This window comes from Panthera pardus, unplaced genomic scaffold (genome assembly GCF_024362965.1).
Source record: "Panthera pardus isolate Hobbes unplaced genomic scaffold, ASM2436296v1 HiC_scaffold_24, whole genome shotgun sequence".
In the NCBI taxonomy this organism is placed as follows: domain Eukaryota; kingdom Metazoa; phylum Chordata; class Mammalia; order Carnivora; family Felidae; genus Panthera; species Panthera pardus.
Window position 1 is genome coordinate 37,872,390 of NW_026526810.1, and position 18,777 is coordinate 37,891,166.

Below are 18,777 nucleotides of genomic sequence, written 5' to 3' on the forward strand. Positions count from 1 at the left end.
AGAGAGACACAGAATCCAAAGCAGGCTCCAGGCTCTGAGCAGTCAGCACAGAGCCCGATGCGGGGCTTGAACTCACGGACCGCGAGATCGTGACCTGAGCCGAAGTTGAACGCTCAACCGACTGAGCCACCCAGGTGCCCCGAGGTGGTATTGGTTTATCGGAGAGCCCAAGCCGGGAACTTGCAAGGAGCCGCACAGATCCAGGCACAGGTGTGGAGAAACCATGATAATCACAGATACCATTGGCTCTCCTTGCTTGGGGCCATTCAGGAAAGCAGAGCCCTCACCAAGTATTTCAAACAGGAAATTTAATACAGGGAATTGGTCACCCAAAGTGTGGAAATGAGAAGGCAAGAGGGGACGGTGAGATGTTCAGAGGTTATAGCAGCAGAAAGCCCCTACTAACCCGTACCTGGAAGAACAAAGAGTTAGCCACTGGATGGACACTGAATGCTTGAATTATACGTAGTTTTATCTGCTAGCAATAAGATGTAGGTAACTTATTCCACCGGGTATGAAATTCTTCCACTGCCTGGCTCCCTCTTATCTTCATCAGGTCTTTGCTTCGCAGCAAGCCTTTCCCTGCCATCCTGTTTCCACGTGTAGCTCCCCTCCTGGCACTCCCCTCCCTGAGGACGCGCTGTATCTTCCCCCAAAGCTCTTATGATCATCTGACATACTGGTATTTCCTTGTTTGCTTATTTTCTCTCCCCACCTCTACCTCATGCTAGAATTAAAACTCCATGGACGCAGAAATTTTGGTCCGTTTTATCCACTGCCATGGCCCAGCCAGTGCAGAGTAGGTACTAAATCACTATTATGGTTACAGCCTATCATACTAGCACACTACTTACTCCCCTACAAACCCACTTCTAACTTCTCTGACACTCTGTTTCCTGTTCCAGAAAATGAGGGAATTGAGGTCAGTGATCTCCAAGGGCCTTCCCACTGAGGCACTCCTTGGTTGTGGTTCTTCCTACTGAACCAGATTTCCTCAGAGTTTCCAGTGACCACACAGGGGCAGCAAAGGACAGCAAATCCCCAGGGCTGGCCCGGTGGCAGGAGCGATTCCCCACTCCCCTGCCACTCTTCTCAAAGAAGAGTCAGATCTCTTCTTAATGTGTGGCCCAACCTAGTTCCAGGAAGAATTAAGTCACAGGTCTGAAAATGAAACAAAGCGTGGCAATTAGGGAAAAAAAACAGACCAGAGACTATCTAAAGCAATCGGACACGCAGGAGATAAGCTAATTATGGTAACTGAGTGCTGAATTTAGCTCCAACTTTCCAGACATCTAGGCAGGGCAGCGATTAGGGTGAGGTGAGTGAGGCACACTCTTCAAATGATAAATGTAAGGAGCAGCCAGAATCCTGTCATCAAGATAAATGTTAGTACAATGTTTCTAAAAATCTACATAAACAACAACAAAGTCCGCAATAAACAAAATGTCAAAAATTTAAAATTACATGCAACATGTATTTAGGGGAGCAGAGTTTTCTGTTTTGCCTCATTTCCAAAATGGTTCTGGGCAATGTGGTTGAATCTAGTCTTTCAGGCTTGAAATGTTGCTCATCGTGCATTTTTGGCATTAATTTTGATCTTTAAAAATACTGTGTTAACACATTATCATTTTTTTTTTTAATTTACATCCAAATTAGTTAGCATATAGTGCAACATTGATTTCTGGAGTAGATTCCTTAATGCCCCTTACCCATTTAGCCCATCCCCCCTCCCACAACCCCTCCAGTAACTCTCTGTTTATTCTCCATATTTAAGAGTCTCTTATGTTTTTCCCCTCCCTGTTTTTATATTATTTTTGCTTACCTTCCCTTATGTTCATCTGTTCTGTGTCTTAAAGTCCTCATTAACACATTATCTTGATTAAAGTTTTTGCTGTCCCTTAGAATTTCCCAAGGTGAAGGGAGCCTGAGTGGCTGAATTGGTTAAGAGCCTGACTTCAGTTCAGGTCATGATCTCACAGTTTGTGGGTTCAAGCCCCGCGATTGGGCTTTGTGCTGACAGCTTGGAGCCTGGAGCCTGCTTCACATTCTGTGTCTTCCTCTCTCTCTGTCCCTCCCCTGTTTGCACTCTGTCTCTGTCTCTCAAAACTAAATAAATGTTAAAAAATTAAAATATATATATATTTAAATTTTCCAAGGTGAATGCCTCACTTTGCCTCACCCTAATCCCCTAGAGAGATGGGTCCCTCTCCCTAGGGAGCCTCTGCATCACTCAACAGTCCCCTGGCTGACATCCCCTTGCCAGGCACATGCCTTAAATGTCCTGGTACAAACCTAGTACACAGCCCCGCCCCTTGGCTGACATACTTTGGCTCTTCCCCTTGAGTCTCGTACCAGCCTCCCCATCCTTCTCTATACAACACCCCCAGCAGTAGCATCTACTGATCAGAACCAGCAAGTGGGACAAAACCTTATAAATAAAGACCTGCGAAATGATCTCTAATAGGGACAACTGACATAAGATTGTAGAGATGAGGGGCACCTGGGTGGCTCAGTTGGGCAAGTGTCGAAACTCTTGGTTTCAGCTCAGGTCATGATCTCGTGGTTGGTGAGACTAAGCCCTGCATTGGGCTCTGCGCTGTCAGTGCAGATTCTCTGCTTGGGATTCTCTCTCTCTCTCTCTCTCTCTCTCTGTCTCTCTGCCCCTCCCCTCTTCTCTCTCTCTCTCAAAATAAATAAATAAACTGAAAAAAAAAATTGTACAGATGAGACAGAAGGAAAGTTCTGGGTCCAAATCCCATTCTAGGCTGACAGATGAAGGCACAGCGTTTGGACAGAGTGGTCAGTTGAAAGAGCAAGGAACTTACTACTCTAGACCAGGGCTGTCTGATAGAACTTTCTGCAATAACAGAAATGTTCTACGTTTGCATGGGACAATACCGCAACCACTCACCACAGGTGGCTATTGAGCATTTGAAATGTGGCCAGCGCAACCAAGGAACTAAGTTGTTAAATGTATTTAATTCTGATTAATGTATATTTAAATGTAAATGGGCTAAGGACTAGTGAATTACAGCACAGTTCTATATCAGCGAGTCTCAAATTTAACTTGCATTAGAATCATTAGCAGGACTTGTTAAAGCAGGTTGCTGAGCCCATCTCAGAGTTCCTGATTCAGGAGGTCTGGGATGGAGCTGAGAGCTTACATTTCTAACAGTGCCCAGGTGAGGCTGATGCTTCTGGTCTGGAGATACTTTGAGAACCACCAAGCTAAACAGTATTCTCATTCCAAACAATTGTTGGATATTGAACAAATCACCTTATATGTAGGTATGGGCTTTCTTGAAGCAAAATGGCAGCCTAGACTTAGAAGACAGGTATGGATTGAAATCCCTGCTCCTCCATCAATTAGTTCTATGTCCTTTGTTTCATTTTCAACTTCTATATACAGTTGACCCTTGAACAATGTAGGGGATTAGGGACATTGACAACCCTCCCCCACCTCCTCTACACAGTCAGAAGTCTGCGTATAACTTTTGACTCCCCCAAAACTTAACTACGAATAGCCTACTGTTGACAGAAGCCTTACCGATAACATAGTCAAGTAACACATATTTTGCAAGTTATATGTATTATATACTGTATTCTTACAACAAAGTGTGCTAGAAAAAAAATTTTATTAAGAAAACCATAAAGAAGAGAAAATACATTTACAGTACTGTACTGTATTAAAAAATCCACATGTAAGTGGATTGCGTAGTTCAAATCTGTGTTGGTCAAGAGTCAACTGCAATATTAGTCAATATTTAACCTCTCTCTCTGCTCCATCCACAAAATGGAAATAATAGTACACACCAAGTAGGGTAATTACAAAGATTAAATGGGATAAAGTATATATGCCATTCAGTATAAGTTTTTAAAGATCATGTCTTGCTCAGAAAGTGTATGAGATTATATATGTAAACATGTAATTTGTAGCACAAGCAATGAGCAATTCCACAAAATAGCTCTGTCAAGATTACACAGTGCCAGTGCATCAGTGATCTATGGCTGCATATAACAAATTAACCCAAAACATAGCAATTTAAAACAACAAAAATTTATCATCTCGCGACATCTGTGGGTCAGACGTGTGGACATGGCTTAGCTGGGTAACCTCTGGTTTAACATCTCTCATGAGGTTGCATTAAAGCTGCCAGGGCTGCAGTCTCACCTGAAGGCTCAACTGGAGGGCTAAGGAATCCACTTCCTATTTTTTGTTGTGATAAGATATGTGTACATTTTAGTAATTTAACCATTTTTAAATCTACAGTTCTGTGTCATTGAGTACATTCACATTGATTGCAACCATCACCAGTATCCATCTGAGAAGTTTTTCATTTTCTCCAACTCAAACTCTGGACCCATTTGGTACTGGCTTCCCATTCCCCACCCCACCCCTGAGCCCCTGGCAGCTATCAGGCTACTCTGTTTCTATGAATTGGACTCTTCTATGTACCTCATCCAAGTGGAAATCTACAAGGTTTGTCCTTTTGTGACTTGCTTATTTCACTCAACAAAACCTCCTCAAGATTCATCCATGCTGTTAATGTGTCAGAATTTCTTGTTATGGCTGCATAGTATTCCATTGTAGGTATATACCACATTTGCTTATTCATTCATCAATGTACACTTGAGTTGCTGCCACCTTCTGGGTCTTACCCCACCTTCCCAGCCCTCTCAACACTGGCCCCTCAGTGGATGTGGCTCCTCCCAGGCTGAGTCCTGGAGAAGTCACACCTGCCCCAAGGATGAGACTAACTAGCCTGTGGTTCTGCCCAGCGCTTCCCCAGATTCAGGGACTGACCCAGTCTGGTCCTGTCTACTTATCTCTGCATCCAAGCTGCTCTTCTGTGTTTCAGGCGGGGATATCACTTATCTTTGGAGGTTAGAGTCATTTCCCATAAATGATCCCAGCAGGTAATGGGATGCTCTCAACCAAAACATGGACCCTCTATTTACCTGCTATGTCCCACCACCACCATCTCCCTGCCCATATCCCATATTTCACCACTTAATACCCAATTTTGCATGAACTATTTCAGCATTTCAAAAATTATAAGTGAGCCACTTCTTTTATATAATTATAATCTCCACTCTGCAGATGAGAAAACTGAGATTCAGAAAGGTGAAGCAAACTGCCCAAGGTCACACAGCGAGAAAAGGGCAGTGACAGAACCCCATATAGTTATCATTGAGTTTCCAGGATGTCATGAGTGGTTTGTGGGGTTTTTTTTCCAGGCTGAAAGCTGAGTGGGATAACCACAGTTTAAAGGGAATCGTTTTTCTGTTCAGCAGCCACCCAACATAACTCATCTCCCAATGCAGAGAACCACAGTCCACTGCCTAGGACGGCCCAAGCACAGGGGACGAAGTGTCTGGGACCCTACCGTCCTATGGCACCAAATGGCCCCGCCTCTGTTGCTTCCACTGATAAACCAGAGGAAGCCAGTGGACCCAAGTGAAGCTAGTAAGGTGCCTCTCTCGGGTGCTTGGAACTAGGGCATTAAAGAGCAAAGGGCCTCGGATGGTGGAGCTGTAAGGTCATGTAGAGATGGGGCTGCTGTCGGTGGGCTGGCAAGTCAGCTATGTGGGAAGCAAGGCTGTATCTTTAGAGATGGGACAGTGGTATACTTGTTAGGTGCCCAGAGAGTGGAAGGAGGCTGCCTGGTTTAAATCGAGGATCCCACTTACCACCTGCAGGACTTGGGGCAAGTTGCCCAACCTTTAGGTGACCCATTTTTCTCATCTGTAAAATGGGGAAGTGAGTAGTCCTTAACTCATCACCATAATGAACTGAGTGAACACACACCAAGTTCACGGCACAGGCACACATGCACAGTAGGAACTGCCAGCTGGCATTACTCCAGCCTTGAAGACCCACAGATGGAGCAGCTCCCCGTGACTTTCCAGTTCCCAGTAGGTTGCCTCACTCTAAAAAAAACTTTTAAGTTTAAAAATCATACACCACATTTATTTGGAAATTTTATTCTTTTTATTGCAAATTTCTGGTAAAGGAAAGAACACGGAAGCTGATCCTCATTTAAACTTTGGTCATAAGAGCACACTGTAGTTCAGTGGCTTACAACCTCAGCGGCCTTTGAATCACCCGGGGGCCTTTGACACCTTACTGATGTCTGCCTCCCTCGTCCCAGAGGTTCTGGCTTAATTGGTCTCGGGGGGCAGCCCAGGCATCAATAGCTTTTTGAACTCCACGGGTGATTCCAACATGTGGCCAGGGTGGGGGACCCTGCTGGAGCTCATGGCCTGAGCTTGGCAGCATCAGGAGCACCCAAGCAATTCCAGCGGACATCCAACCGTCGCCTGCTCACGTCACCCCACAACCCGAGTCCAGCTGGCCCCCCGTCCCTCTTCCCAAGTGTCACATGTGCTGACTCTTCCTCCTCAGAGACCGCAGAGGAGAGAGACACTGGAGGACACGTGACTCTCTGTGCTGTGGCTTGTGCGTAAACAGGGGAAACTGTACTAAATATGGTTATTCTATCGCAGAAAGAAATTCACTTTCTGGTTGCAAATGAGCACTAACCTTTTTTTTTTCATTGTCAAGTGGAAATAGTCTTCCTATAGAGAGAGATGCAAAGATTTGTGACAAAATAAGGAAATACGTGTTGGATGACACATTCCTTAGATGATTCCTCAGGTCCAATTAAAAAAACATTTTTTTGTCAAGCCAAAGAAGGTAAAATACTGTGTAGTGTAGCAGCATATTTTATATGGGTAAACAGTAATAGCCAGTTATATAATTCATTTATGAGTTATCCTAAAAATAGAAAATGCTTTAATTTTCCTGAGTCCTTGGCAAACAACAAAACACAATTTTTTTTTTTTTTAATTTTCAAGAATGGTCTTCCTTTTCCTGGGCACCCTCACAGTTTAGGACAGTGTGTGTCTCACCATCAGGTTTTACATCCACGGGTCAACAACTTCACTGGCACCAATTTTCAATGACTAGTCAAATATGGAGATTGAAGATAAAACACCCATCCTCTACAAAGCTGCTCAAAATGAAAGGTTCTTGACAGTGTTATAAATGCAATATCAATTTGATTCTCTGTCCATACAAAAGTATGAATTTCTATTCCATTAATAATACTGAATGACTAATGTCTTAACAGTGATAAAATTTTCAGAACATTTAAAAATTACATAGGATCCCATTTTTACATCATAATTCTGATGTATTATCATGCCTTCTATTTTGTCTGTAAAACTTTTATAGGATACAGTGCATTGACGTGGTAAAACCAAGGCACAAGAATACAGTTACAATAAGTGTATATAAACCTTAGCACTTTGTGCCAATTTTGGAAACATTTAGAGAGGAGATCATAAAGCCTGAAAAATTCTCACATCCTATTATGATTAACAAACGATTAATTGTGCAATAAACAGACTATCAACCACCATTCCATTATTAAATATATGGCTATCACTATACAGGCTGTGGATAACTGAAAAAAGTTTTCAATATTAAAACCTGGCTTAATTAGGTGGTCACTGTAGATATTGTGCCTTGCATTATCTAGATAATTGTCTTAAGTTTCCATTTTAATCTGCAATGTATATGGCAATTATCAATTTTTAAGCTTTTTTCATCATGTAAATGATGAAGGGGGTTTCCAAATGTTAAATCCCTTGTCTCTACAAAAGACAGAAGATTTACAAGAAGATAACCTTATAAGAAATGCACAGATAACAATCATAAAATCCAAATATGGACTAAAAGGTTGAATTCTAATCTACCAGGACATTCTCTTAATTTAGGGTAAGGAGAAACATTCCTGTGATAATTCATTAGTTTCTTAATTTTAAAAAAATCACCATGACATTTTTGAAAATAGTAAAGTCTTGGCTAGAGCATCAAGCATTGAAGGAAAGTTAAGTCTTTTCATTCATAAAATGAAGGGGATAAAAGCCTTTCAAAATCCAGGGGCAGGGAGGATATTCCATTGAATTTAGAGAAGTGGAATAAAGTGGTAAAAGTTGTATTTCATACTTTTAAAAAAAGTGTTTTTGAGATTCAAGGTAAACGTTTAGACCCATGAAAATACATTTCTTGGCACATGCACGCCATGAATAGAACAATCCCGAATGCAGTGACAGCCTGGCTACACAGGTATCTAGCTCTAGCCCCACGAGCAAAACCACGTTTGAGGTCCTTGTCCCAGCCCCCTTCACATGGGACCTTCTGGCTTCTGCATCTGTTGGATTTGCTTCTGCAGCTGGTCCTTGTCCAACTTCATCTTGGCTTCAAGAACTTGCCTGAGGGATCCTATACTTTCATAGATGGCTGTAAACCCTTTAAGAAGAGGTAAATTTCACAAGAGTTAATATTAAAAAACAATGTGTGTCAAGTTCTACAACATATAGTAATAGTTGATTTGGGCAAAAGCTATCAACAGATGCTAAAACTAATGAAGTAAACGTTTGATAGGAAACAAGACAGTTACATAGCTTGGGAGCATCTCCCTACAGGTTACTTTTTTTTTTATTTTTATTTTTTTAATTTTTTTTTAACGTTTATTTATTTTTGGGACAGAGAGAGACAGAGCATGAATGGGGGAGGGGCAGAGAGAGAGGGAGACACAGAATCAGAAACAGGCTCCAGGCTCTGAGCCATCAGCCCAGAGCCCGACGCGGGGCTCGAACTCATGGACCGCGAGATCGTGACCTGAGCTGAAGTCGGACGCTTAACCGACTGAGCCACCCAGGCGCTCCCTTACAGGTTACTTTTTAATTACAAAGGGGGAAAGGAACTATTATAGTGGAGAAATCTGGCAGATACCATTATAACCAAGGGATCAAAGCTAATGTCACCAATGCCGGGAGAAACCAACACCAGGTACCCCTGATAAGGTTCCCTGAGAAGTGAAGGACACACCGCTTCTGTGGCATCATCTGTCCAAAAGGCACAACCTGAGGAGCACCTTGGTGGCTCAGATGGTTAACTATCCAACTACCGATTTCAGCTCAGGTCATGATCTAATGGTTCATGGGGTTGAGCTTGGGATTCTCTCCCTCTCTCTCTGCCGTTTTCCCACTTGCGTGCATGTGCACACGCACTCTCTCAAAATAAAAAAATAAACATTTTTTAAAATGCACATACATACATAAATAAATAAATAATAAAATGCACAACCTGAATCTAATTAAGAGGAAGCAAACAGACTCAAACTGACATTCCACAAAATACTGGCCTGTATTCTTTAATGATGTCAACATCACTGAGAAACTGATCCACTTCAAGACAGTAAATACAGAAAAATGATAACTAACTATGCTGTATGATTCTGGAATAGAACTTAGACCAGGGAAGGTCTTCTATAAAGGAAACAATGGTTAAAGTTGAAAACTGAATATTGAAAAAATCTACAACATATTACACTATATTATAGTTATTTAAGAGAATGTCCTTGCTCTTAGGATATATAGAATGAAATAATACAGGAGCAAAAAGGCATCATGACTTCTGCAACTTACTCCCAAATTATTTAGGGAAAAAAATTATATTTACACACACACACACACACACACACACACACACACACTCATATCACACAATAAGATTAAGCAAATTTGCAAAATGTTAACAACTGGTTATATAGAGTTTTTGGGCTACTCTTACTGTTTTTCTAAATTTGAAATAATTTCAAAAGAAAAAGCAAAAAAAAGAAAAAAATTCTCCACCAAAAACACATTTCATATTATTCTATATTTATGTGGGTTTTTAAGATAAATGTTTAATAGCTCCTGTTTTCATTAGTAAATTTAGAATTTTCTCAAAAAATTTTCTCTATATTACAATTAATGTCATATAAGGAATAAATATTACTTATTTTAAAAATGTTCTTATTAGAAAGATACAACATATGAAAGAGTAGGTTACAAATCAGCATGAGCTTCCATTTGAAAAAGCACATATATATATCACATATGTATAGAAAGATTTATATAAAGATGACAGCTGAGTGAGAGAAGTTATGAGTATTTAAAAAAATATTTTGCACTTTCTTATTTTCCATTAAGAAACATATTGTTTTTAGAATAAGAAAAAGTAAATTATTTTTATTTTTAAAAAGCTCATATGCCTTTCTTAGTAGTAGTTACTAAATCTTAACCTCAGAGGCATGTTGAATATATAATAACAAACCCACCCAGAGAATGATGCAAAGGTAAACACTGATGAGGGGCGCCTGGGTGGCTCAGCTGGTTAAGCATCTGACTCTTGGTTTCGGCTCAGGTCATGATCTCACAGTTCGTGAGTTTGAGCCCCATGTCGGGCTCTGCACTGACAGCACAGAGCCTGCTTGAGAATCTCCCTCTTTCCCTCTCTCTTTGCCCCTCCTGCACTCATGCTTTCTCTCACTCTTAAAATAAATAAATAAACATAAAAAAAATCACTGATGAAATATTCAAATACCATATTCTAATAGCCCCAAAGACAAAAGAAAGAAAATTCATTGTTATCTTCACAAGTTCTTGAATTCATAAATTTATTTGTGATTTCTACTTAAAAAAAATGATAAAACTTCTGGTGGTAACAACAAAACTATTCTTGGGATAACTACTTTTATTCCCATGTGGCCAAAGTAGAACGATTCCGCAGGGGAAAATTATGGAATCATGGAATTGGAGACAGCTGGGAGATAATGTAGTCCCCCTCATCGCATTGTAAGACTGTCTTCTTTTTCCCAACCACACCCAACCAGCTTCCACTTGAATACTTTCAACAGCAAAGAACCCTCAGGCTCACAAGCCACCAGTGTCTTTTTTTAAAAAGAACCCATTACCTGAGGATATTTCTGCCCTGTGTTAAGTTAAAATCTGTCTTCAGGTAACTTCCAATTCACTTACTGGTTCCAGGTCTGTATTCCTGAATTCACAGAGTAACTAAGTCTAGCCCCTCCTTTATATGCAATAATACTTCAGACGTGGAATATAGCTTTAACAGTTTCTTCCGAACAAGTGTGAATTAATGGGCCCTGTTGACTTGCGAGCAGAAGAAAATCATTCACTGCTGTGGTAGCATACTGCCAGCAGTAATAAAAGAAGCCTTCAAAAGTCCCGCAAAGATATGTGTTTATTTCTGAGACACACCGACAGTGGCTATAAACAGAAAAGAGCCCTCAGATGGCATTAAAGAAAACGCACACAAGGGACGCCTGGGTGGCTCAGTCGGTTAAGCGTCTGACTTCAGGTCAGGTCATGATCTCACGGTCCTTGATTTTGAGCTGCGCGTCAGGCTCCGTGCTGACAGCTCGGAGCCTGGAGCCTGCTTCAGATTCTGTGTCTCCCTCTCTCTCTGCCCCTCCCCTGCTCACATTCTGTCTCGTCTCTCTGTGTCTCTCAAAAATGAATAAATATTAAAAAAAGAAAGAAAGAAAGAAAGAAAGAAAGAAAGAAAGAAAGAAAGAAAGAAAGAAAGAAAGAAAGAAAAGAAAATGCACATTTGCAAGCTGAGCAATTTTGGTTGGTTTGCCTGTCCATCATGGTGGCTTTCCATGTACTTGGAAGTGACACAACATTTTAGTTCACTACAGCACAGCTACTCAGAAAATCACCTAAGGACATTTTACCGTTATTACCATCAGCCGGGGTCACAGTAGTTGCATTAGCTGGTTTTCAGATCATAGTGAAAATAAACCATGAGAGCTGTTTTCTTTTTGGCCTACCAGCGTCAACTTCTGCCTTCATTTCCTTCATGTCCTCATTCATCTGTAACTCCAGCTTGCTGATGCGCCCATGAACCTTCTCCTCTTCCTGTTTTGTTCTCTGCACCTCCATATTCTTCTTCTGACTCTCTTCTATTTTGTCAAGTCTGGCTGACATCTGGCTCAGCTTCTTCTCCATGTCCCTTTCACTGGCTCCCTGAGATCCGTGACAAGAATTGCACCTGATTACTCCAAAAGGAAAGTCTGTACTGCACTCGCATCAGTCCTAGTATCATTTAACAACAATCTGCAGGGAACAGAATCGCAAAGGTGGCTTGTTGCTCACTCAAACATCCATTCTCCCCTGTTTCCTTAACAGACCCCCAATTTTCAGCATGGTGTAAGCTCACCCAGAATTAAGGCTACATTTTATATAGTCCCCTGAGTTTAGTGCAGCCATAAGATTAAAGTTCTGGCCAACAAGATGTATGTGGCAGCTTCTAGGAAAAGCTAAAAGGCAGCTGAGACATGGCCTCACCCCTTCCTTTTTCCTTCTGTTCCTGCAATTCAGACGTAACGGCTTGAGCACTAGCCATCATCTTGAACTATGAGAACAAGGGTCACTCTCTAGAATTGGCAGAGGTAAGCCAGAAGAATCCTAGGCTGCTGAGGACTGATTAGCTACCACATCAGCGCTGCACTCCCTACACCCAGACATCTTTTATGTGAAAGAGAAATAAGATGCCATCTATCAAAGCCACCGTTATCCTGAGGTTTGCTATTAGTTATTAACCAATCCATGTGTAAAAATAAACAGTGATCCAAAGACACAGAAGCCTACAAATGTAGTAGTATGAAATTAAGCAAATCAATCAGTAGATCTGATAATATATGGGAGAACACTTAAAGAAGTATTTGATATATTAAATATTGTCTTTCCTTTTCTTTCCAGCGTGCTTGGTTTTTATGGGAACCTGAATCTGCAGGTGAGCCTTGGAGGCCAAGACTACAAACACTGAGCTTTCAGTTGGCTATTGCATGAACCTAGCTCTCTTGATGTTATACAATGTGGTCTGCAATTCAGCAGATCAACACTGAGAGCCAGCAGAGCCAGAGATGCAGAGTGCACCGGATGCTTCTGCTCCATCAAAGTCCAATAGGAGGAAGCAGTGCAAGAGAAGAGAAAGGAGAGGAAGAGGGTCAGGCTAAACGACCAAAACACAAAAAGATTTGCCTGCCAAATGCCAGTTTCAGAGCCTACTGACTTTGAAGACTCTACATGCAAGGCTTTCTTGATGGTTTTATGGAGCAGTTCTGCAAACCTTAGTTCTATGGGAGAATGGGCTAAAAAGAGAAGGAAAATGGAGAAGAAAACGGTAGATTTTGTTGACGTGTTGCACCGTGAGTGTGCATACTGTGGTTGTAGTGTGATGGCGGGGCCTAGTGGGAGAAACCTGGCCAACGTCGTGTTTTCCAGAAGACGAAATTAAACCAAATAGGATGAAGTTCGTAGCTGTTAGTTTTATTTAGAAATGCAGGTGGACAATTTGGTTCACTAAGGCCTTGACTTAAATTCATCTTAGCTGAAAGTACTAAAATTTTCTATTTAGCCTTTATTAACCAAAACAAGTCCAAGTGCTCTCTTTATAAGGAGTACAAAGAAAGGATTCTAAGGCAAGAAACAACTGAACAACTTAATGTGGTGCTACGTAAGTCAATACTAAGTTGCAAGGGATTATTCATAAACATTGCAGGCCCCCACTGAATAACTTCACTATATTGTGCTAAACACCAATACCTACACTGTTTTCCTTAACAACCAAGGAAAGCTGATCGATTTTCTGTAAAAGTTCTTTTTCTATCCGTTCTTGTTCCTGTTGCAACCAATTCCGTGCAGATAAAATCTCATTACTGAGCTCCTCAATCGTACCTTTAAATCTAAAATAAGAAAGTTAGTAAGTTAGATGTAAAAAAATTTTTGAATTACATCATATAACCTCAGTCTCTGGCTATCAAATTTCTCACAAATATGTCAGCATTAACCTCGGCTCCCTCGGAATTACAAGCTTACCTTCCCTTAGAATTGTCCTTAGCACTAAATTGGGGATGGGGTGCCAGGAAGGATGACACAACAGATAAGCACCTGCTAACACTTCCTACTGGTGTAGGGCGGATGGTGTGGGTGTTGAGGTGTCACACAGTGACACACAGCCACGCCCGGTGCTCATCTTTGCCTTCATAAGGCCCCCAGTGCTCCTGGCTCAGAGGACACAGTATGTTGGCACCCTTCCAGTCTCCTCTCTTTTCCTGGGCTCTTCCTCCCTCTCCCTGTTATCTCCCAGGACTGGAGCCTGGTGCCCCTTCTCTCAAATGTTCTCCAAATTGCTCTTGCCGGATACAGATATTTCCTAAAAGAAAACCGACAGAAAAAAACCCTAACCTCCATTCCTCCAGTCCTTGTCCTTTCCAAATACATTAAAATTCACTCCACACTTGCTATCTCATTACTTTTGTATTAGTTTTATTATGAAATAGAATAAAAGCAGAAGAGAACATATGACTTAAATAATAGTAATAATAAAATGGACCCTGTGGTAGAAGACCCTAAATCATCTGCTACATGTTTTCCTCTTCTTTCCTATTAAGAAATCCTCAAAGAGGCGCACCTGGGTGGCTCAATCAGTTGAGCATTTGGCTCTTGATTTCAGCTCAAGTCATGATCCCGGAGTCGTGGTATCAAGCCCCATGTCATGCTCCGTGCTGAGCATGGAGCCTGCTTGAGGTTCATTCTCTCTCTCTCTCTCTCTCTCTCTCTCTCTCTCTCTCTCTCTCTCTCTCCCTGTCCCCCCCCCACCCCCACTGTCCCTCTCCCCTGCTCATTCTCTCTCTCAAATAAAATAAAATAAAATAATAAAAAATTATTTAAAAAAAAAGAAAGAAAGAAATCCTCAAATGTGAACTGGGTACATGGCTGCCTGGCCAGAGACTACATTTCCCAGCCTCTCTCGCAGCTAGGTATGGCCATATGACCAGGTCGGGCAATGGATCACAACTGCCCGGGTCTTGCCACTATTAAAAAAGCTTCCTGGGCAGGAAACGCAAGCCAGCAGCCCCTCCCAGCTGTGGAGCTCAGCCTACAGCCCTGCCTGACCAGGAAGACTGACCACAGAGGCTGCAGCTTAATGCATTCACTTATTCTAGCAGTATTCTGATGTAGTCTTTAGAGTTTCTCCATATAAGATCATACCATCTGCAAAGAGGAATAGATTTACTTCTTTTTTTCTGATTTGGAGTGCTTTTATTCCTTTTTCTTGCCTAAGTGCCCTGGCCAGGACCTCCAACACTGTGTTGAATAGAAGTGGGGAGAGTAAACACCCCCACCTTGTTCCTGATTTTAGAGGAGAAACTTTCAGCTTTTTACTGCTGAGTAGATGTTAGCTGTGGGTTTGTCATATATGACTTTTATTATGTTGAGATACATTTTATACCCAATTTGTTGAGTCCGTATCAAGAAAAAGGTATCAAATTTTGTCAAATGCTTTTTTCCATACTGAGATAATCATATGATTTTTTTATCCTTCATTCTGTTAATGTGGTGTATCACATTTGTTAACCTACATATATTGAACCATCCCTGCATCCCAGGGATAAATCCCATTCCCTCATGGTGTATGATCCTTTAAACTTGCTCTTGCATTTGGTTTGCTACCATTTTGTTAAGAATTTTTACATCTATGTTTATCAGGGATGTTGGCCTGTCCTTGGTATCTGGGTGATGCTGGATTCATAAAATGATTTTGGCAGTGTTCCCTCCTCTTTAATCTTTGGAGGGGTTTGAGAATGGGGTTTGGGGTGGGGGTTATTGAATTTGTTGGCATTTAATGGTTTATAATAATCTTTTATGATTCTTTGTATTTCTGTGGTACCAGTTATAATGACTCCTATTTCATTTATAATTTTATTTATTTGAGTGTTCTTTCTTTTTTTTCTTGGTTAGTCTACCTAAAGTTTTGTCAATGTGGTTCATCTTTCAAAAAATCCCCAACAATTAGTTTCATTAATTTTTCCCATTGTTTTTCTTTCTTTTTATTAAACATTTTTAAAAGTTTATTTATTTATTTTGAGAGAGACAGCACGCACAAACTAGGGAGGGGCAGAGAGAGGGAGACAGAATCCCAAGCAGGTTCTGCACCATCAGTGCAGAGCCCAATGCAGGGCTTGAACTCACAAACTGTGAGATCATGACCTGAGCCGAAATCAAGAGACAGACACTTAACCTACTGTGCCACCCAGATGCCCCTTCCATTGTTGTTTTTCTATTGTTTTCTAGATTCTATTTATTTTTGGTCCAGTCTTTATTATTTCCTTCCTTCTGCTGTCTTTATGCTTTGTCTGTTCTTCTTTTTCTAAAAGAAAGAACATATCTTTCAAGATATCTCATATATTTCAAGAGTATCTCATATTCCTTGAGATACAAAGTTAGATTGTTTATTCAAGATCTTTCTGTTTTCTTAATGTAGGCATTTAGTATTGTAAACTTTCCTCATAAAACTGCTTTGGCTGCATTCCATAAGTTTTGATACTTTGTGTTTCCATTTTCATTTATTTAAAGATTTTCTAAATTTCCCTTTTGATCTTCGTTGGCCCATCTGTTGTTCAGGAATGTGTGGGATTTGTTCAGGAATTTCCATATATTTGTGAATTTTCCAATTTTCCTCCTATTATTGATTTCTAGTTTCATGCTATTGTGGTCAGAAAAGGTACTTGATATGATTTTGATCTTCTTTAATTTATTAAGACTTGTTTTGTAACCTAACATATGATCTATCCTGGAGAATACTCTGTTTGCACTTAAGAGAAATTTGTATTCTGCTACTGTTGGATGGAAAGTTCTGTACATGTCTGTTAGGTTTCTAGTTGGGCAGGGCTTCTGCCTATGCTCTGAGGTCAGGGGATGGGAGGAACGGCTGCCTGGGCTCCCCAGTCAGATGGGCCTACAAGCTGGGCTCTGCATTCAAGCAGGGCCACTGGCTGGGCGCCCTGGCCAAGTGGGGCTGCTAGGCTAGACTACATGATCAAACAGAGCCACTAACTGCACTGGGCAATTACCTCTGGCCGGCTGAGGTCTCAGACTGTGTTCGCTGGCTGGGCAGTTCGCTGCTGTTTGGACTCCATGATTAAGGGCTGCAGGCTGGGCTCCACAATTGCACCCAATCAAGTGGGACTCCCAAGCTATGCTTCCCAGCCAAGTGTTACTACTGGCTAGCCTCCAAGTTCAGCTGGCTTCATCATCAGACAGGGCCTCAGGCTTGCTCCAGGACTGGGCAAGCTGCTGGTTGTGCCACACTATTGAGTGAGGTTCCTGGCCAGGCTTCCTGGTCAGGTGGCGCCAGCTGCTATACCTCACAGTTGGGTGAAGCTGGTGGCTGGGTTTTGAGATCAGGCGGAATCATTGTCTGGGCTTCTGTTTGGGGGAGGGGTTATTGGCTGGGTTCTCTGCTTGAGCAAGGCTACAGGCAGTGTTCAACAAATAAGTGGGAGCAGTCTGGGCTCCACTTGCTAAGCAAGGCTGTAAGCTGGGCTCCACAGCCAGGTAATGTAGGGGGGCTCCAAGGTCACCTGGGGTCACTATGCAGGCTCCCCAGTCAGGTAGGGCTACAGGTTACAGCTTTTATTTTTGATTATTATATTTTCTAGAAGTTCTATTTCGTTGTTTTCAATTCTGACTGATCATTTTTAATAATCTCTCATTCCTTAGTCATACTTACAAAATGTGTGTGCGCGCGCGTGTGTGTGTGTGTGTGTATACTCACACATACATATACATCACATACAAATGTATGTACGTACGTGTATACTTATTTTCTCCAATAATTCCTATATATGCAGTATTTGGACATCAAATTCCTCTTTTCTCTGTTTCTCCTGACTCTACCACATGTGTGACTTTTTTGTTTGTATTGTTTTACAATTTTTGATTATACATTCATGCTCCTTAGAACTTGATCTGTTCTGGGAAGATCTGGGAAGCCTTCAGGACTGGGTATTTACATCTGTTTCTTCCAGCTTCTTAAGCCACCACCAAAACAGGATCATTCTAAGATTAAACTGTCCACTGTGGTTTTCTTCAAGCTGCTTGGGTAATGTGAATTCTAGCTCTAAATTTATATGAAGGCTGTATTGTGGGGGCACATGGCTGGTTCAGTTGGTAGATCTCAGGGTCATGGGTTCAAGCTCCATGTTGGGTATAGAGCTTACTGAAAATAAATAAGTAAAATAAATAAAGGCTATATTATGGTCCTGAATTTTCAAGGAATATGTTCTATCCCTCTACCCAGAGCCAAGATTTAGACAGGTGAGTTTCCTTAGGCTCTCTTTGTGGAAAGGGCATTTTCCCTAGTTCACCCAACCAGGGTTTTCCCTTTGGGTAATCAATCTGACCTTCTGCCCCAGGCTTTGTCCCCTCTCCTCTGTGAAGAGCGTTTGTGTCTAGACTTCTAGACTTGAAACTGTAGGAAGGAAAATAAAGATGTTCGTGTCTGCTGACTAGTAATATCTCCTAACGAAGTAATTTACATAGGAAAAAATACCAACATGTTTATTTTTTCCTCTGTGATGGAAGGAAGAGGATTGAAGAGATTTTTCTGTACTTGGCAAGCGTGTAGGATCTATGAGAAGTGGTGACATAACTCAACGATTATATAATACAGACAATTAGTGAAAAAAGAAACATGCTTGTCATAAGAGAATTCCTGTTAACTCAGCAACAACCTTGACACAACATTAAATATGGTGATGATAAGATATAAGAACCAGGAGAATGATTAATTTAAAATCTCCACAAGTCTCTAACAAAGTTCCACACTAAAATCATTGTTAAACAATATATTAAGTCAAATAAACACACACACACACACACACACACACACACACACACACACAAACATATATAGTGATGACTGGCTCTGCTTAGGCAGGAAAATGCCAAGCTCATGAAGATTCATGATGGGAGAAGATGTATGGTTTTGTGACTGAGTAGAAGGGCAGATGATGAGTTTCACTGTGGGCAAGTACAGTTCAAAGTGTTACTATAACAAAATGGGAAAGT

At 41.3% G+C, this 18,777-nt stretch overlaps 1 protein-coding gene across 2 annotated transcripts in view; it reads right to left on the minus strand.

Annotated features, from left to right (window-relative positions):
- Window positions 1–5,969: 5,969 nt before the first annotated feature.
- The window catches only part of FAM81A (family with sequence similarity 81 member A), a 74,809-nt gene continuing 62,001 nt past the window's right edge, over window positions 5,970–18,777 (minus strand). For both annotated transcript variants that reach the window (XM_019441938.2, XM_019441940.2), the window contains exons 7-9: window positions 13,472–13,607; window positions 11,691–11,886; window positions 5,970–8,317 (exon numbers count right to left, since the gene is read on the minus strand). In XM_019441938.2, coding sequence (XP_019297483.1) covers window positions 8,193–8,317; window positions 11,691–11,886; window positions 13,472–13,607 — 457 coding nt within the window. In that variant the 3' untranslated portion in view covers window positions 5,970–8,192. The remainder of the gene's footprint in view (window positions 8,318–11,690; window positions 11,887–13,471; window positions 13,608–18,777) is intronic.